Source organism: Apus apus, chromosome 26 (genome assembly GCF_020740795.1).
Source record: "Apus apus isolate bApuApu2 chromosome 26, bApuApu2.pri.cur, whole genome shotgun sequence".
In the NCBI taxonomy this organism is placed as follows: Eukaryota; Metazoa; Chordata; class Aves; order Apodiformes; family Apodidae; genus Apus; species Apus apus.
In genome coordinates this window covers 5,123,176-5,142,797 of record NC_067307.1, presented here as the reverse complement: position 1 = coordinate 5,142,797, position 19,622 = coordinate 5,123,176, and the positions used below count along the sequence as shown (strand labels likewise).

Here is a 19,622-nt window from a genome sequence, read left to right as displayed (position 1 = left end):
GCCCCCCAAACCTGCTGCCATTTGTCCCCCAGAGGTGGCTCTGGGGGTCACCCCGGTGGGACAGGGTTTGGGATTTAGGATTGTTGGGTTTTTGGGTTTGTTTTTTTTTTTTTTTTTTTGGGAGAGGTATTGGAGCAATTTCTTTTTTTTTTTTTTGGGGGGGGGGGGTGTATTTTGGGGTCCCCTCACCCTCTCTCTCTCCTTGGCGTTGGCCTCCTGCCTCCTCACCAGCATGTCGGCCAGGTCCCCGGCCGGCTGGTAGCCCCCGGCCGGCTGCTTGCGCAGGCGAGCGATGGTGGCCACGGTGGGCAAGGGGCCGTGGTGCCTCCTCAGCACCACCTCCAGCACCTCGGGGGCCGGGGTGGGCAGCAGGACCCCCCCTCGCCACCCCCCAGCTCCTCGAGCCTCTCCCATCTCCTGCCCCCCAACCCAAAAGGAAAGGAAAACCACCCAAAAAGGCCCTTAAATACCTCCCCGAGCCACAGGTGGTGGCCATCTGGGCTAACAAGCAAGGCTGGAGCTGGCCCAGAGGGAGGGGGGCGGGGGCTGTGCCTCAGTTTCCCCACTCAGTAGCCAAGCCCTTAAAGCAGGAGCCACAAAGGGACTTAAAAATACCCCCGGGGACAGGGTGGGACACACCCCCAAGCCCTGTCCCCGTGGGGGTGACAACAGCCCTTGCCCTGCGGGGAGCCCCAGGGTTGGGGTTGGGAGATTTTTGTCTGTCCGTTAAAAATTGGGGCGGGGAGGGGAAAACAAATGTTCTTCTGGGGGGATGGAAAGAATTAAAACTCCTGCCGGGTGCTGGCAGGAGCCCGCGGCTCGGCAGGTGGCACTGCCAGACCCCGGGACGTGCGGCAACACTTGGGCGCTGCCAGGGCAAAAATGAAAGGGGGGGGAAATTCCCTTTTCCCCTCCAAAAAAACCAACTTCAGGCCTTCTCACCCTGGGTTATTCCCCCCCCCGGGGGGTGGGAATTTCACCCCCCGGGATGTTTTTCCCTCCTTCATCCTCCCCACTACTGTATTTTTGGGGAGAACCCCCCTCCCGAGGAGGCTCAGCTCTGGTTTTCATGGGGGATTTGGGAGTTGCTGGTGGGGGGTCGGTGCCCCGCGGTGGGGAGGGGTTGGATGTGTTCTCCCCTCCCCATGTAGGGCTGCGGCCGCCGTGCCTCAGTTTCCCCAAATTTGTAAGCACTAAGGGGGTGAGACCCCCCCCGGGTGCTGCTGTTTTCCTCCTTGCTCAGAAGGACCTGGAGGAGCAAATTCCAAAGACACCCCCAAAATGAACCTTGGAGATGCCAGGGATGCAAAAGAGCTTTTAATAGATCCTCAGACACCCCAATTTTTTCCCTCTTTAATGATCCCTAATGAGCTTCTCTGGCCCCGAAGCCAGATAATCCCATTATTGCTGCCCCCCTCAGGAGCTGGGAACGAGTTAATCCCAGGGCAGGTGGGATTAAAGTCACGGTCATTTGGGGTCACGGTTATTAGGGACCGTTTTTTAGGGGGCCTGGTTATTTGGGATGGTGGTCATTAGGGGTTCCAGTTATTAGAGGTCATGGTTATTAGGGGTGATGGTTATTAGGGACCATGTTTTTTAAGGTTTCCAGTTATTAGAGGTCATGGTTATTTAGAGCCACAGTTATTAAGAGTCCCATTATTAGGGGTCCCAGTTATTAGATACTGGGGTTATTAGAAGTAACAGTTATTAGGGACTATATTACATGGGGTCCCAGGTATTAGAGGTCAGAGTTATTAGGGACTGTGTTTTTAGGGGTCCCAGTTATTAGGGATCCCAGTTTTAGGGGTCATGGTTATTAGGGAACATGGTTATTAGAGATCATGGTTTTCAGGGGTCCCAGTTAGTCAGGCTCAATGTTATTAGGGGAGAGTTATTAGGAGTCCAATTATTAGGGACCATGTTTTTAAAGGGTCCCAGTTATTAGGGGTCAGAGTTATTAGGGGTCAGATTTATTAGGACCTGGGTTATTAGGAGTAACAGTAATTAGGGACCATGTTATTAGGGGTCCCAGTTATTAGGGGTCCCATTATTAGAAGTCCAGTTATTAGGGCTCCTAGTTATTAGGGGTCGGAGTTATTAGAGACCATGTTTTTAAGGGTCCAGTTATTAGGGATCCCAGTTTTAGGGGTCATGGTCATTAGGGGTCCCAGTTACTAGAGGTCATGGTTATTAGGGGTCATGGTTATTAAAGACCATGTTTTTTAGGGGTCCTGGTTATTAGGGGTGCCATTATTAGGGGTCCCAGTTATTAGGGGTCAGAGTTATTAGGGACTGTGTTTTTAGGGGTCCCAGTTATTAAGGATCCCAGTTTTCAGGGTCATGGTCATTAGGGGTCCCAGTTATTAGAAGTCATTATCATTAGGGGTCATGATTATTAGACTATGTTTTTTAGGGGTCCCAGTTATTAGGGCTCAGTGTTATCAGGGGAGAGTTATTAGGGAGATCCCGTTATAAGGGACCATGTTTTTTAAGGGTCCCAGTTATTAGGGGTCAGAGTTATTAGGACCTGGGTTATTAGGGGTCCCAGTTATTAGGGTTATTAGGAGTAACAATTATTAGGGGTCATGGTATTTAGGGGTCCCGGTTATTAGGGGTCCTAGTTATTAGGGACCATGGCTATTAGGGGCCCCAGTTATTAGATACTGGGATTATTAGAAGTAACAGTTATTAGGGACCATGTTATTAGGGGTCCCATTATTAGGGGTCCCAGTTATTAGGGGTCAGAGTTATTAGGGACTGTGTTTTTAGGGGTCCCAGCTATTAGGGATCTCACTTTTTGGGGTCAGTGTCATTAGGGGTCCCATTATTAGAGGTCATTATTTTTAGAGGTCCTGGTTATTAGGCACCCCGTGTTTTTTAGGGTCCCAGTTATTAGGGGTCAGTGTTATTATGGGAGAGTTATGAGGGGTTCCATTATTAGGGCTCAGAGTTGTGAGGGAACATGGTTTTGGGGGTCCCAGTTATTTGGGGGTCCCATTATTTGAGGTCAGATTTATTAGGGACCATATTTCTAGGGATCCCAGTTATTTGGGGGTCCCATTATTAAGGGTCCTGGTTATTAGGACTCAGAGTTATTAGGGACTGTGATTTTAGGGGTCCCAGTTATTAGGGATCCCAGTTTTCGGGATCATGGTCATTAGGGGTTCCATTATTAGAGGTCATGGTTATTAGGGGCCATGGTTATTAGGGACCATGTTTTTTGAGGGGTCCCAGTTTTTAGATGTCATGCTTATTGGGAGCCATGGGAGGGGTCCCAGTTACTAGGATTTTTAGGAGTAACAGTTATTAGGGATCACGGTACTTGGGGGTCCCAGTTATTAGGAGTCAGAGTTGTTTAAGGACCATGATTTTAGGGGTCCCAGTCATCAGAGGTCATGGTCATTAGGAGCCACAGGGATTCAGGGCCGATGTTTCTCGGGCTCCCGTGAGGAGGGGTCGCAGTCATTAGGGCTCAGAGTGATCAGCCCCTCTGGGCAGCAGGTGCAGCTCCTGCCGTGGATGAGGATCCTGCCACCCCACTTTATTTCCCTTTTCCCCCATATTTTCTGCTCCTGCCAACCCAGCACAACCCCCCTGGATCCAGCAGGATCCTCCAGGAACAGGAGGGAGAGGGCAGAGCTTCTCCAGCAGCAGAGCCTCTGCTCTGGACTTGGATCAAGCTGGAATCACCCCGACCCTGCCCCAGGACATTCCCAGCATTTCCAAGTGTTCTGGTTTGGGTTGGTGGGTTTTTTGGTAGCGGGGAAAGGGCCCGGTGAGAAGCTGAGAAGCTCCCTCTGCTCCAAACCAGCCAAGGAACCATTAGAGGGACCAGAGATGAACCTCTGCCATTAACACAGGAAACAACTGAGATGACACCTGAGCAGAGGAGCAGTGAAAGGAGAAGAGCTGGGCTGAAGAGGCAGAGGCTGCTGGTGGCTGGTGAGGAAGGAGGGGCAGAAGGTGCCCAAGGAGAAGTTTCCCTGCAGCCCATGGCGAGATGGCAGCTGTGCCCCTGCATCCATGGAGGAACGTGGTGGAACATTCCCCGGGGGCACCAGAAGGGGTGAACTTGGCCAGTGGGCTTGGATTTTGTGGCCAGTGGGCTCAGATGGTGCAGCTGTGGAAGCCCCCGGGCCAGGGGAGGTGCCTGTTCCCAAAGCAGCTCCGGGCCTGGTGGGAAGGACTCGTGGAGAGGTTTGGGAAGGACCCTCTGCCAGGGCAGGGACCCCGTGGGGCAGCAGGGCAGGACTGTGAGGAATCCTTCTCCCTGAGGAGGAAGGAGCAGCAGGAACCACCAGCCTGTGAACTGACTCCAAACCCCATCCCCATCCCCCTGTGCTGGGGGGAAGGAGGGAGAGAAACCGGGAACAGAGGGATTTGGGTGGGAAGAAGGGAGGGGTGGGGTAACGTGTGTGAGCCCTGCTCTGTGTGTCTGTGTCCTGTGGGCATTGATTATTGTGAAATTAAATGATTATTTTTCCCCAAGCTGAGTCTGTTTTGCTTGGGACCTTAACGGGTGCAGAACCCTCCTTGTCCTTGTCCGATCCAGGAGCTTTGTCCTCCTCCTCCCAGAGCGTGTGTGTGGGGAGCTGGGTGAGTGACCATGGGGCTGGTTCTTTGTTCCTGTGTTGGGCCCAAACCGTGACACCAAGTTTGAGGGATTCACCCCAAATCCCCCTCCCCAGGACCTCCTTTGCTCCAGGCCAAAGTTCCTCCCGGCAGGGATGGGAGCTTGGGAAGCATCCAGGGCTGAATTCCTGGAAAACAACCCCCGGGGGTGCTTTGGCGGTCGGGAACACTTCAGGCCGAGGCTGTTTTCTGACCAGGAAACCCAATGAATTGTTTCACTTTCCCTGCTCTGAGAGTGACTGGAGCAAGGGCCAGGTTTGGATCCCAAATCCCCAGCACCTGCTGCTGTCCCCTGGGATGCTCCTGGGAGCTGGGTGGCTCCATCCCACCCGCTTCTCCCCGGGCGGTGCCGACGCTCTGCTGGGATCCGTCCCTTGCCCTTAATCATGAGATTGGAAAAACAACCCGTTGGTTTCTAATTCCAGCAGCAGGGTGGGATTTGGGAAGGTCAGGGAGGAGATTTGGTGCCAGGGATCCCAGCCTGGGGCAGCTGCTGATACGTGATGAAATCCAACCTTCCCAAATATCTCGGAGGTGGCCGGTTCCTGCTGGAGCTGCTGGTCTCCTGCCGGTGAGCACCTCTGGGTGGCCCCATCCTGGTGGGCACCATCCTTAGAGGGGCTTTATGGTCTGGGAGCTGCTGATGCCTTCAGGATCCTGGCTGCCAAGGCTGCCACTAAGTCCTGGGTGTCCGGGGACACCTTGGATGGCAACAGGAGGGAGCTGTGGAAATGCCAACTGCAGCTCCCATGTCCCCTGCCATGGCATTCCCACCACTCCCTCCTGCCACCCAATCTGGGATTCTCACCAGATCCACACCAGATCCTCACTGGATCGTAGATTCTAGACCCTGATGTCAAGCCCAGCTCAGCTTCAGGACCACCCAGCACCCGGGATGGGGCTGGCATGGGAGCAACCTCCTGAACAGCTTCGATCCAGCCATTAAATCCATCAAATTACCCATGAAACCATCCCCCCTGCTGGCACCAGCTGCCATCCCTGTGTCTCCCCAGCACTTTATCTTAGGACAAAACCTCCCTGTGCCAGCCCAGGGCAGAGAGCTCCAGCTCAGCTGGATCTTCCCGGCTCACCTGGTGGTTCCAGCCAGGATCTAAAGGTGGATTTGGAAGGGAAAGGCCAGAGCCTGTGGCAGCTTCTGCCCACGGGGCTGAGCCTGGGGGAGCTGCAGCCGGGCAGGTTCCTGGGGCCATTCCTGGGGGTGTGGGGGGCATCACTGTCCTGCCCAAATCCCAGGAGGCCAGGGAGAAATCACCACCCTGCCCAAATCTGGGGGGTTGGGGGGGATCTCCATCCTGCCCAAATCCTGGGGGGGCAGGGGGGGCATCACCATCCTGCCCCAATCCCCTCCCATCAACCCAGCCCTTCAGTGTGGCAGGAAACGATCACGGCTTGATTAAAGAAAACAGATCAATATTATAATTAAGATTATAATAATAGTAAGAATAACATAATAAAAATAACAGCAACTCCTGCTGGGGCTGGGGAAGGGGAGAAACACCCCCCCCCCCAGGAGACCTTGTAATGTCCCTGCCCCATCTGGCTTCCCAACACATCTCCCAGTCCTCCCAGTTTGTTGGATTTTCCCGTTTCCTCCATGCTGGCAGCAGTAGGAGCAGGGAGGGAACAACAGCGGCTCCATCCTTCCCTGAGGGAGCAGGGAGAGGATCCCAGCCTGGAGCAGCTGGAGTTTTCCCACAGGGGAGTTTTTGGGAGACGGAAGAAGTTTCCATCAGCCCAAGGTGCTGCCATCTCCCCGGGGTTCAGCTCCAGCTGCCACCTGCAGCTGTCCCGGGCTCTGGATTTGTCCTGGGCTGGCACTGTTGGCCACCAGTCCCAGGATGGGAACAGGGACAAGGGGACTGGGATAGGGGTGGGATAGGGAGAGTGGCAGGGACCAGGATGGGGACAGGGACAAAGACAGGGGTGGGATAGGGACAGGGACCAGGATGGAGATGGTGTTGGGGATGGGGACAGGGATGAGGAGAGGGATGAGGAGAGGGATAGGGATGAAGACAGGGCTGGAGGCAAGGATGAGGACAGAGACTGGGACAGGGCTGTGCTGGGCTCTGCCCCCCCGGCCAGCGCAGCTCCCGGCTCAGCGCACGGACGCGTTTTCGGGTGGTTTAACCTCAGCACATGCAGAGGGTGCTGAGCCCGGCAGGATTGCTGCCCACCCCTTGTCCCCTGCCTCCAGCGCTGCCCAGGGACACTGGGACTGCAGCTCTGTCCCCCTCCACCCCATGGCAATTCCCAGCAGATGCTGCTGCCCGGGATGGATAATCTCTGGAATTAAAAAATGCCTCAACCTTAAACCTCTTTGCTGGGCAGCTCTTCTCAGACAGGGGGACAGGGGGACTCGTGCCCGTGGTCACGTAGGGACAGGGCACCCAAAGACCCCACACCCAGGATTTTTGGGATTTCCCAGGGCCCCCAGAGCTCTGCACAAGTCCAGGAGCTGCAGTTCCAGGTTCCCAGGATCCCAGTAAAGGCCTGTGCTGGTTGGGAGCCATTGGGGTGGCCAGATGTCCCCACCCCATGTATGCACACGCGTGACACCCGCTCCCCAGGGATGTCACCAGGGCTGGGCACTGCAGCCCAGGCATTCCTCAGAGCTTCCAGCCCCTACAAACACCCCCTTGGCAACACATCCATCCATCCATCCCCCCCAGGCATTAAATTCATGCTTTTGTTTTCTCTTCCCAGGAGAAAGGAGAGAAGATTCATTGGGAAGAACGTTCTGCACTGGAATTTAGGTGGAGGGCAAGGGAGCCCTGGGTGGCCCATGGGCTGCTCCGTGATCCAGTGTTCCCACCAAAAGAGGCACATCCCAGAGCCCAAACCCAGCCTGGCACCCCCAGCAGCTCCGTCCTGCTCATCCCAGGGCTCTGGGATTACACCAGGGCTGCTCAAATCCCAGTTTGATCCCCACTGTGCCCAGCCAATGACCTCAGCGCTGGCACGAAGGACCTTCCTCTGCAGGGATCAGAGATGATAAAGCTCAGCAGGTCCCGTCGAGGGACACAAGGTCCCAGGCTCTGGGATCCTTCAGGGATGATGTCCCAGCACGAGGAGGACGGGATGGATGGGGAGATCTTCACCCAGGTAAAGGGGTTTTCTCCCTGGGTTTGGGGTTCTGGGGGATTTTTAGCTCCTTTGAAGCTGATGAAGGAGCTGCAAGGCTGATTCCACTCATTGGCAATCACTGTGGGTAGCTGGGGATCCCGGGATGGATGCCAGGGGAGTCATTCCTGGAAGGGTGTAGGAGAGCTGCTTCCCAGCACCCAGCTGGGTGGGGTGATGCTGGAGTGAGGTGGGGTGGAATACCTGGGGTGTTTTCCTGCTCGGTGGAGTGAATTGAAGGGAAACGATGTGAGAGGCTTTGGGATGTGCCCCTTCCCATGGGATGCAGGATGCTACCAGCTCTGCTGCTGCATCCTGGGGAAGGTGGAGTTTGGGATGCAGGGTTGGCCTCTCCCAGCCCAGAAGCACCCACGGGGGTGGCAGGATGCTGAGTTTTTTCATCTCAACTTTTCTTAAAGTTTCCCTGGAAAAGCAGCTTTTCCCAAGTGTTCCTCAGCACTCGCTGGGTCGAATCCACCTTCACTGGCCAAGGAGAACCTCTCCCCCAAGCAGTGGAAAGGGCTGGGAGAGCAGGATCTTCCCCCCCTGGATTGGGGGTCCCCATTTCTGCTCCAGGCTTTTGGAGGTTACCCAGCTCCTGGATCTGCCAACATCCCTCCCAGGCAGCTGGGATGGGTTGGGAATTGCATCCAGCTGCACGTGGCTTCTCCACATTCCCTGCTGGCCCCAGGGCTTGGCCACCAGCCTGGTGGGATTGGGATCCACCACCCAGAAGGGTGGGATCCAGCTGGAACCATGGGCTGGTGTCTCCCTCAAAGCCATGTTTTGTGTCGTCCCATCCAGTCACCAGCTGGGAAGGACTTTGCAGGGATCAGCTCCAGAGGGTGGGTGGGTGTTGCTGTCAGTTGGAAATTTAGGATTTGACTCCAGTACAGACTTTGGGCGTTCCCTGAGCCTTCCCTTGTGGCTGCTGGTCTGGCATCCCGGTAGAGCACCCCTTCCCTCTGGCATCCCAGTGGAGCTGGAGAATTCCCACCGGCTTGAGGACCAACCCTGCCCTGAGCCTGGGCTGGACGTGGCCGTGGCATCCCAGGGTGATCCTGCTGTGGGATGGGAGATCCCAGTCTGGGATGGGTGATCCAGCTTGACGAGCTGGGAAAAAAACAGGGGAGCTTTGGAGCATCCCAACAGTTTGGATGGGAAATAGAACCAGTATCTGCACGCTCTGGACTGGTGGGGAATCCCCCGGGCTGGATCATGCCTGGAACTTGGGGGTCCCATGGAGGAGGTGAGGGAAAAGTCCCTGGCACTGAGCATCTCCCTGCCTGCCCCTGCCTGCTCCCCCAGCTCCCTGCCTGCTCCTGCCTGCCCCTGCCTGCTCCCCCAGCTCCCTGCCTGCCCCTGCCTGCTCCTCCAGCTCCCTGCCTGCCCCTACCTGCCCCTGCCTGCTCCTCCAGTTCCCTGCCTGTCCCTGCCTGCCCCTGCCTGCTCCTGCCTGCTCTCCCAGCTCCCTGCCTGCCCCTACCTGCCCCTGCCTGCTCCTCCAATTCCCTGCCTGTCCCTGCCTGCCCCTGCCTGCTCCTGCCTGCTCTCCCAGCTCCCTGCCTGCCCCTGCCTGCTCCCCCAGTTCCCTGCCTGCTCTCCCAGCCTCTCCCGCGCTCCCGCCCAGCTCCGGGTGGGTGGCACCGGGACGTGCTCTGTCCCCACGCCCGTGGCTGTGACCGTGACCCCAGCGGCACCCGGGGAAGCACCTGGAAGTGCTGGAGAAACCTTTTCCTTCCGCTGGAATTGGGAAAGTGCGGCAGGTGGGAGGAGCTCATCCCAAGGTGTCATGACTCAAGGTCCCATGTCCTGGCTGGGACTTCTGACCTCCTAGGTGTGCCAGCCCCTTGCCAGCCCTGGGATGCCACCCCCAGCTCTCCCAAACTTCGGCCATGCCAGTTTTTTTGGGGACACTATCCATCCTGCCAGGCCTCCTGCCAGCTCTGGTGTCCCCTCTGGAGTCTGGGGACCTTGCTGGGGACAGTGACCATGGAAATGGAAGGGGCTCAGATGCCTCCTCTCCCTGTTGCATCATGTGGCTGATCCTGGGGTGCTCCAGGCAGGGGAGGCTGCTCAGGGATGGAGATGCTCCCAAGGGTGAGGATGGCCATCACTGGTGGAGGGTGGTCACCAAGGGAAGGTGGCCATCACCAGTGGAGAGTGGCTAAAGCCCATTTGACTTCTCCTGCCCTGGCTGGTAGCCCAGTGGCTGGGAGGGAAATGCAGGCTCTGAGGAGAGCAGGGTCAGAGCCCAGGACACATGAGTGAGCTAAAATTAGGTGGCTCCATCTGGTCTGATTTAATCTCCCGGTTTCTGTCTGCCCAGCAGAGCTTAGTGGGGTCACGTGGGGTGGCAGGAGCTGGGGGTGGCCCCTTTGGGGTCACCCCATTTCCCAGCCACCCCCCACCCCGACCCCTGGGGAATCCCTCTGTCTGTTTTGGGAAGAGCTGGTGGCTCATGGAGGGATGATGACCTTGGGATGTGGTTGGATGTTGGGATGGGTTGGCCATCACCATCCATGGAGGAGCAGGTGTAGGACAGATGGATAAACCACCCACCCCCCCCAGGTTCCCAATCATCCCCTCTCTCCATCCCCCTTTCTGGAACAGCTGGGATGACTGAATCTCAACGTTGGATGAGGAGAAGCTCTTTGGCCCAGCTCAGCCCCAAGGTCACGCGCTCCATCCCAGGGCAGGAAAAAGCTCCCAGACCAGTTTTCCCATTCCCTACCCAGTGCCAGGGCTCGGACCAGACAATTTCAAGGTTTTCCTGGTGTGTTGGGTGCCCAGGTGGGGTAAATCCCTGGTCACTGGAGTCACCGTCCGGCCGATGGGTTCGTTTGGGACGTGGGTGGCGAGTGAAACATCGTCAGAAAATATGTAGGGCTGGGCTGAGTCACTGGGCAGGTGATCCCAGAGGAATTCCTGCCTCTCCTGGAGCTGCTCCAGCTCCTGGATCATTTCGGCTGCTCCTGGAAATATCTGGGTCTGCTTCCCCATCTCCTCCATCCCACTCCGTGCCTCAGTTTCCCCGTAGAAATGGGGGTTGCTGGGTGTGCAGCCCCCTCTCTTTTTTGGGGGCCCGGGGGGAGGGGTTTCTCCCTGTTGTGATTCCAGTTGGTCCAGTTTGCATCCCAAACCCATCCCAGACCTCCGGGCTGCTCCGACCACTGCCATCAGCCCCTTTCCCCCTGCTCCTTAAACCCTGAAGGATCATTCCAAGTTTGTGGGAAGCACCTGAGAGGCTGGAAAAAAAACCAAAACAACAAACTCCTGGGATTTGGGGATTTGGGGATTATGGGATGTTACTCCATAAAATCCATTTGGAACGGGAAAAAAAAAGAAAAATCACTTTGAATCAGTGCTATTTAAAGGAACATCCAGGCCCTCCTGCCTTTTCCTGGTCAGGGGAATAAATTGAGTTTTAGGGAATGTTCCTCCTGGAATAAACTGATTTTCCAGAGGTGAAGGAACCTCCAAAGGGACAGAAGGAGGAGCCAGACCCTTGGGGCTGCAGGGTCACCTCCCTCAGCCCGCGGGTTTTTGGGGCACAGGGGGGTTGGCCTGATGCCCCTGGGCTGGTTTTAGCCTCAAATGCTGCTTTCCATTTAATGATAATAATTTATTAAATTCAGGTGTTTAGCAAAAAAACCCAACAACCCAACCCATCAAGCTGGATGAGGGGGTGAAGTGAAATGGGAGGGAAAAAGATGAAAAAGCAGCAGATTTAAGCAAAATCCTGGATAAACTGGGATGTGGGGTCGGGATCTGCTGGGAAAATGGGTCTGGGTCCGTCCCTCTGGTTCTGCTTTGGATTCACCCCCTCCTTGGAATGAGATCTGAATGAATATTTTGAGAAAGAAATGAAGGGGTGAAGGTGTGAGGAGCTGGTTGGGAAGGTGGTGGAGCAGGTTGGGTCACTCCTGCCCCGGGGCTGGCGGGACTGGCTGGGCTGGAGTCGGGATCATCCCGAGCTGGGAGGGAGGACGTGCCAGGGACCTCGTCTGGCTGCTGGGGACACCGGGGGGGACTTGGGGTCCTGGTTGGAGGGAGCAGGGACGGAGCAGGGAGGGAGGGATGGGTGGACGGATGGAGGGATGGTGGATGGAGGGATGGAGGGATGGATGGTGGATGGATGGATGGTGGATGGAGGGATGGAGGGATAGATGGATGGGTGGATGGATGGAGGGATGAATGGGTGGATGATGAAGGGATGGATGAAGGAGGCAGAGCCTGGGAATAAGGTGGGAAGGAGCTCCTGGTGCCGTGGGGGGATGGACACGAGCAGGGATGCACACGCTAAGCACATGTGATCACACACACACAACCCCCCGAGCCCCCCCATGCTAAGCACATGTGATCACACACACACACAACCCCCCAAGCCCCCCCATGCTAAGCACACGTGATCACACACACACACACAACCCCCCGAGCCCCCCCATGCTAAGCACACGTGATCACACACACACGCAACCCCCCGAGCCTTCCCCCACCCCCCAGCCCACCCGTGATCCTCTTCACTCCCCCACCCATCACCCCACTCCAGCTTACCCCAGTACCCCCCCCAGTGCCTCCCCAATGTACCACAGCTGCCCAATGCACCCATAGCCCCCCAGTTCACCCCAGTGCCCCCAAGTGTCCCACCCCCTCAATGCACCCAGAGCTGCCCCAGTTCACCCACACTCATCTCTCCTCTCCAGTGTCGGCCCAGATCCTCTTCACTCCTCAACCCCTCCCAGTTCATTCCACTACCCCCAGTACCCCCTCACTGCCAACCCAAGACCCCCCTCATGCACCCAACCCATTGCCCTCCCAGTATGCCCCAGTGCACTCCCAGCATGTCCCACTCCAGTGCTCCCCTGGTCTTCTTCACACCACCATTTACCCCAGTACCCCCCAATGTCCCACAGCCCCAGTAACCCCCCAGTACCACATGATGTCCCTCCCCTCCAATCCCAGCCATCCCCCCCAGTTCACCCCAGTACCCCCCAGTGCACCCACAGCCCCTCGAGTTCACCCGAGTTTCCCACAGTATCCCCCAATGTCCCACCCCCCAGTCCACCCATAGTCCTCCCAGTAGCCCCCATCCTCCCCAGCTCACGCCATTATCCCCCCACTCCCCCCAGTCTCCCCCAGCTCACCCCAGTACCTCCCAATGTCCCACTCCCCAGTGCCCCTACAGCCCCCCCAAGTCACCCCAGTGCCCCCAATGTCCCACCCCCACCATTGCCCCCAAGTTCTTCACACGACCCCTCAGTTTCCCCCAGTCTCTCCAATGCCCCCCTCCCATTACCCCCCGGTTCACCCCAGTTTCTCCAATGCCCCCCTCCCATTACCCCCCAGTCTCCCCTAGTTTCCCCCCAGTCTCTCCAATGCCTCCCCCATGACCCCCCAGTTCCCCCCAGACTCCCCCAGTTCCCCCAGCCTCTCCAAAGCCCCCCTCCCATTACCCCCAGTTCCCCCAGCCTCTCCAAAGCCCCCCTCCCATTACCTCCAGTTCCCCCAGCCTCTCCAGTGCCCCCCTCCCATTACCCCCAGTTCCCCCAGCCTCTCCAAAGCCCCCCTCCCATTACCTCCAGTTCCCCCAGCCTCTCCAGTGCCCCCCTCCCATTACCCCCAGTTCCCCCAGCCTCTCCAATGCCCCCCTCCCATTACCCCCAGTTCCCCCAGCCTCTCCAAAGCTCCCCTCCCATTACCCCCAGTTCCCCCAGCCTCTCCAATGCCCCCCTCCCATTACCCCCAGTTCCCCCAGCCTCTCCAGTGCCCCCCTCCCATGACTCCCCAGTTGTCTCCCCCAGTTCCCCCAGCCTCTCCAATGCCCCCCTCCCATGACTCCCCAGCTCCCCCAGTCTCCCCCAGTTCCCCCAGCCTCTCCAATGCCCCCCTCCCATGACTCCCCAGCTCCCCCAGTCTCCCCCAGTTCCCCCAGCCTCTCCAATGCCCCCCTCCCATGACCCCCAGTTCCCCCAGCCTCTCCAATGCCCCCCTCCCATGACCCCCAGTTCCCCCAGCCTCTCCAATGCCCCCCTCCCATGACTCCCCAGCTCCCCCAGTCTCCCCCAGTTCCCCCAGCCTCTCCAATGCCCCCCTCCCATGACCCCCAGTTCCCCCAGCCTCTCCAATGCCCCCCTCCCATGACCCCCAGTTCCCCCAGCCTCTCCAATGCCCCCCTCCCATGACTCCCCAGCTCCCCCAGTCTCCCCCAGTTCCCCCAGCCTCTCCAATGCCCCCCTCCCATGACCCCCAGTTCCCCCAGCCTCTCCAATGCCCCCCCTCCCATGACCCCCAGTTCCCCCAGCCTCTCCAATGACCTCTCCCATTACCCCCCATTACCCCCAGTCTCCCCCAGTTCCCGCAGCCTCCCCCATTCCCCCCTCCCCCCCTGCGCCCCCTAGCGGTTCCCGCCCCCCCCGCCCCCATTTCCATTCACCCCGCCCCGCCGCGCGCGCCGGTTACACACCCTCGCGGCTCAGCCAATCAGCGGCGGCGGCGGCGCCGCGTCACTCGTGGGCAGGGGAACCTCCTCAATGAGCCACATTGTCGCGGGGCGAGGACCGCGGCGCGCGCTGCTGGGGGCTCCGCTCCGCACATCCCCGCACATCATCCCCGCACATCCCCGCGCATCCCCGCGCCGCTCCGCGCCCCGCCATGATCGCCTCCCACCTGCTCGCCTACTTCTTCACTGAGCTCAACCATGACCAGGCGCAGAAGGTGAGGGGGGGACACATGGACACAAAGGGGCTGGTGGAGCTGGGGGGGAGAAGGGGAAGGGGGAAAAGGGGGAAAAGGGGGGGAAGAAAAGGGGGAAGGAAAAGGAGGGAAAAGGGGGAAAAGGGAAAAGGGGGAAAAAGTGAAAAGGAGAAAGAAGGGAAATGGAGAAAGAAGGGAAAAGGAGGAAAAGGGGAGAAAGAGGAAAAGGGGGGAAGAGGAAAAAATGGAGAAGGAAAAAGAAAAAAGGGGGGGAAGGGAAAGAGGGAAAAGGAGAAAAAAAAGGAACGAGGGAAAAGAGAAAAAGGGGGAAAAGGATAAGAAAGGAAAAGGGGGAAAAGCGGAAAAAAGGAAAAGGATAAAAAAGGAAAAGGGGGAAAAGTGGAAAAAAGGAAAAGGATAAAAAAAGAAAAGGGGGAAGGAGGAAAAAAGAAAAAAGGGGAAAGAGGAAAAAAGGAAAAGGGGGAAGGAGAAAAGGGGAAAAGAGGGAAAAAGGGAAAAGGAGAAAAAAAAGAAAAAGGAGAAAAAAGGAAAAGGGGGGAAGGGGAAAAAGGAAAAGGGGAAAAAGGAGAAAAATGGAAAAGGGGAAAAAAAGGAAAAGGATAAAAAGGAAGAAACGGAAAAGACAAAAAAAGAAAATATGAAAAAAAAAGAGAAAAAAAGACGATGGGGAAAAGGAAAGAGAAAAAAAAAGGAAAAGCGGAAAAAAGGTTAAAAAAGGAAAAAGGAGAGAAAAAGAAACGGGGAAAAGGGAAAAAAGGGAAAAGTAAAAGAAAAAAAGAAAGAAAAAAGAAAGAAAAAAGAAAGAGAAAGGGAAAAAAAAAAGAAAAAGGGTGAAAAAAGGCGAAAAAAAAAGTAAAAAGGGACGGAGAAAATAAGGGGGGGGAAGGAAAAAGGAGAAAAAAAGCCCCCCCCCCCCCCAGTTTTCAAGGAGGGAAGGGGAGCGGGGGCGGGCGGAGGCGCCGCTGTCGCCCCGCGGAGCCGCCGTGCGGTACGTGCCGCCCGGGACCCCGCGTGGCCGCGCACCCCCCGCGACCGGCGGCGCGGAGCGGAGCGGGAGGAGGAGGAAGGGGAGGAAGGGGAGGGGGTGTGTTTCGTCTCCTCTCCCCCTCCCCAGCCACCCCCCCCGCCGGGAGTCGGGACCCCCCGGGCCGCCCCGCGCTGCACGTGCAGCCGGCGCGGAGCATCCGCGGGTGCGGGGCGTCCCCCGGGATCGGGACCTTCCGTCCCTGGGGGGGGGGCACCCCGGGGGCTGCTCCCAGCTGGGGTGTGAGGCTGTGTGACCCCCCGGGCCCGCGCGTGTGTGTGTGTGTGTGTCCCCGTGTCCCACCCCCTGCTCTCTCTGCCAAGGGCACCAGCTTCTTGCCCCCCCCCCCCCCGCAACCCTCGAATTCGCGGGTTCCCGGAGCCCGGAGTTTGTTCCTGGAATCGCAGCTGGGAAGTGGAAGCGTTTGGTCTGCAGGGAGCGTTTGTCACTGGGAATTCTTAGTTCAGGCACTGGAGAAACTCCCGTTTCTCCTCTCCTGGGGTGGTGAGAAGCGGCCGGGCCTTTGTGTGGGCAGGACAGCGCCAAGCGGGTGTGAAAGAAACGATTCCTGGGGGAAAAAACTATAAATCCTGGTTGGGAATCTAGGGGAGAAGGCTCCTGCTCTTCCCACAGACAAGGACGTGGCAGGGAGGGGGTTTCGGCTCCATCGTGGGGGTGTCAGAATTTGCATCCCCTGAAAAACAAACCCTAAAAGCAAAATGATGTGATTAAAAAAAAAAAAAAATCAAGTACTGAGGGAGAAACACAATGTGCCACGTTGGCCCGTGGCTCAATAGGAAGTGAAACGAGAAAGAAGGTCAAATAAAATCAAGCCAAAGTGCCTGGAAAGAACTTCCAGAGGGTTTGGAAGGATGGATGGACCCGACTCCTCCGCTGGTGTCCGGGTTGTGCAACAGCCAAATCCTCGGGAAAGGGGTTGTGTAACCCTGGGAGAAATAGGCCAGTGCTGGGCCTGGCAGCTCCTGATAAGAAGCATTGTCCCAAATTATTCCCTCTCCATTATTCCCAGCTCCTTCTAGGGAATCGTTAGGGCGAAGGGCAAAGCCACTGGGAAAAGGGGGTGAGAAGCCTCAGTAACCGGCTGCCTTTCCCTCCCAGCTCCCAACGGGGAGGGGGGAAATATCCAAGAGCTGTGTGGGAGATGGCTCTGCCCTCCCAACTGGGTTTTTTTGGTTGTTTTTAAGGAATGCTGGTGGATCCTGGTGGTGGGACCAAGCTGGAGTCTTGGAGCTCGGCTGCTCCTCAGACAAACAGGGAAGCAGCTGAGATTCCAAACTGGATGTTTCCACTCTGGGTGCAAAAATTATCCCTGGCTTTATAAATAGATCCCAGGCAAGTTGGGGGGGAGGGGGGAGGAGGCCCCAGCTTGGGAATCCTTGGCAAGCTCAGATTTATTTTGGAATTATTTAGTATCTGTGATTTCTCAGATTGATTTTTTTTACCAAACCCAAAGGTTTTTTTTACCCAGAATTGGAGGCTGGGTTTGGGAGAAGCTTTCAGGGTGTGTTTGTCATGTGCAGGATGTCACCTAGGTCCCCAAACTGCTCCTGCCCCCCACCCCCCTCCTGGCAGGGGGTTGCAGGACAAACCAATTTAACCCCCAAGGGATTGTGCAAACTTTAATTAACCCCAGCAGCGTCCTGTCCTTCGAGGTCCCTGCCTTGAAAGTTCCCTTCAGATCAACCGGCTCCTGCTGGGTTTCCTGATCCCTGAACCTCAGCCTTGTCATGCAACGAGCTAAATAACCAGGCTGGTGGCTCTTTATCCTCAGCTCTCCTTCAAAAGAAGGAAAAAACTGGCAATGGAGTTGATTTTCCTGGGTTTGGGCTGTTCCCAGGCAGGGGCAGGGTGGTTTTTTTTAATGTATTTGTTTTTCCTTTGCCGGGGGATTAGTTTTATCTCCCGGTGTCTCCCTGGCTGCCTCTCAGCAGCTGTGGGAGGGAACCCTGGTGGCAAATTCCTGGAAACCAACTTAGCAGCTTCTCTGAAGCCCCCTCAAGGTCTGGGGCAGGATGGACTTCCCCTTTCTCACCACCTTCTGATCCTGGAGCTGCTGCGGGGAGCCCAGGCAGGGCCCAGCCTCAGCTTCCCCAGCCATGGTGGGATGTTCCCAGCATCCCAGGGGGAATCCCGGTGCCGGGGAGGCTTTGTGACCCAGAAGCATCCTCGGGTGCTGCCTCGGAAGCTGATCTTTCTGGGCTGAAAATGGCAGAGAAAGGGTGCGTGGGCAGGGAGGTGTCTCCAGGGCCGGTTGGGGCTGCTCAGGGCTGGTGGGACCTGGGAGCACTTTGACGTCTCCAAACTCCCAAGCTGGAATCCAGAATGTTTTCCTGGTTCAACTGGGCTTTTTTTGTGGGGTTGCAGAGCAGCGAGGTCACCCGAGGACAGCCCCAGCCCCCGCCGGAGCTCGGCAGCGCGGCCTCTCCACCATGTGCCCCGTTCTAGGGGTTCAGCTGCCGTCCCGGGAGGGGAGGAACCGGCCGAGCAGGAAACCATCTGACTCACTCGGGTTCAAGATGACTCCAGGCGTGTGTCATCAGAGGCTTGGCCAGGGCACGTGGGGCTGGATTCGGCGCGGAGCCCTCAAAGGCAGCCAAGGACGTGGGTGCTGCCGGGGTCAGGGCTGGAGGAGGGTGGTGGGTGCAGCACCCACAGCAGCCTGTGTCACCCAAGGGCTGGGGCAGGGGACGAGCTGGTTCCCCTCCCTGAGTCAGCCCAGGCTGGGTAACGGTGACACAGGGATGGTGACACAAGGATGGTGACACAAGGATGGGTGACACGGGCACAGCAGGAGCTGGCTTTCGGTTTGTGGACATGGCTGAGGGTCTGCCCCAGCCCATCCCCAAGCTGACAATAAAAGTTGCAGGATGGGTGTCAGGTTATGGTCCCAGGCCGGGAAATAAACCACTTCCTGTGCTGGATGCTTTCCCGGTGACCCGGGTGATCTGCTGCCCCTCCCTCTGCCTCAGTTTCCCCGAATCTGTCATGTTCCTGCCACAGAGCTGGGCAGGATTGGGGCCGCGGCTGCTGCTCGGCCCTGGAAACTGCTGGGTGCTCACACATCCTTCCCTGAAAGAGAGGCAGTATTCTGAAAAACTTCAGTGTTTTTTTGAAAAAAAACCCCAAACAACCCACCCGGCATGTTTTACATTAAAAACTGGAATAAGGAGGGAGGCAAAAACTAACACCAGGCAGAGATTCCCCGGGAGTGAGGACTGAGCCTGCAGGCTTGAGCCCTCCCCACACCCAAACATCTCCTTGTTGTCCTCATGCACAACAAATATTTGACTTCCTTGCCAAAAAGGAAAAGAATCCAGCCCAGAAACCAGTGAACCTCTCCCATTGTTATGGTTTTTGACCACCCCCACCCCAAAAAAACCGCTGCCGCAACGACTCAGCTCCAGCTGAAAACTGGGGGAAACTTGGCTCTCACCAGACACGTGGCTTTGGAAAGAGACCCAGAGCAAAAGTGAAAGGATGTGGCTGAGCCCCTTGTTGCATGAGGACAACCTGCCCCGAGCCCCCTGCCCCGAGCCCCCCGCCCCGAGCCCCTGCCCGCCGGGCGGGAAGCGGTTGCGCGGGGCCGGCAGCCGCTGTCGCGCTGTTGTTGCGACCCCCACCAGCAACCCTGCCCCATGTCGACCCCAGGAATGGGGACACGGGGCCCTGCCAGCACTGAGAGGTGATTCTGCAAGGCAAGGGGTTGTTCTGCTCCACCCTGGTGAGGCCCCCCTGCAGGGCTGGGTCCAGTTCTGGGGTTCCCAACACAAGGACATGGAGGTGCTGGAGAGGGTCCAGAGGAGCCACAGAGATGGGGCTGGAGCAGCTCTGCTCTGGAGCCAGGCTGGGAGAGTTGGGGTGTTCAGCCTGGAGAAGAGAAGGCTCCAGGGAGACCTTAGAGCAGCTTCCAGTGCCTGAAGGGGCTCCAGGAAAGCTGGGGAGGGGCTTGGGACAAGGGCAGGGAGGGATGGGATGAGGGGGATGGATGAAAACTGGGAGAGGGAGATTGAGGCTGGACATGAGGAGGGAATTCTTGGCTGTGAGGGTGGTGAGAGCCTGGCCCAGGTTGCCCAGGGAAGCTGTGGCT

General features: G+C 57.3%; 1 protein-coding gene and 1 long non-coding RNA gene across 3 annotated transcripts in view; one reads left to right on the top strand and one right to left on the bottom strand.

The window, feature by feature from the left end:
• Nucleotides 1-11,383: 11,383 nt before the first annotated feature.
• On the bottom strand, nucleotides 11,384-14,327 carry LOC127394647 (uncharacterized). The gene is made up of 2 exons (XR_007891671.1): nucleotides 14,240-14,327; nucleotides 11,384-11,615 (listed from the first exon to the last, which is right to left on the bottom strand). It is a non-coding gene; the product is annotated as an uncharacterized LOC127394647 (long non-coding RNA).
• The window catches only part of HK2 (hexokinase 2), a 25,673-nt gene continuing 20,353 nt past the window's right edge, over nucleotides 14,303-19,622 (top strand). The window contains exon 1 of one of the 2 annotated variants that reach the window (XM_051640620.1): nucleotides 14,303-14,490. In XM_051640620.1, coding sequence (XP_051496580.1) covers nucleotides 14,428-14,490 — 63 coding nt within the window. In that variant the 5' untranslated portion in view covers nucleotides 14,303-14,427. The remainder of the gene's footprint in view (nucleotides 14,491-19,622) is intronic. The other variant, XM_051640619.1, reaches the window with a different exon arrangement.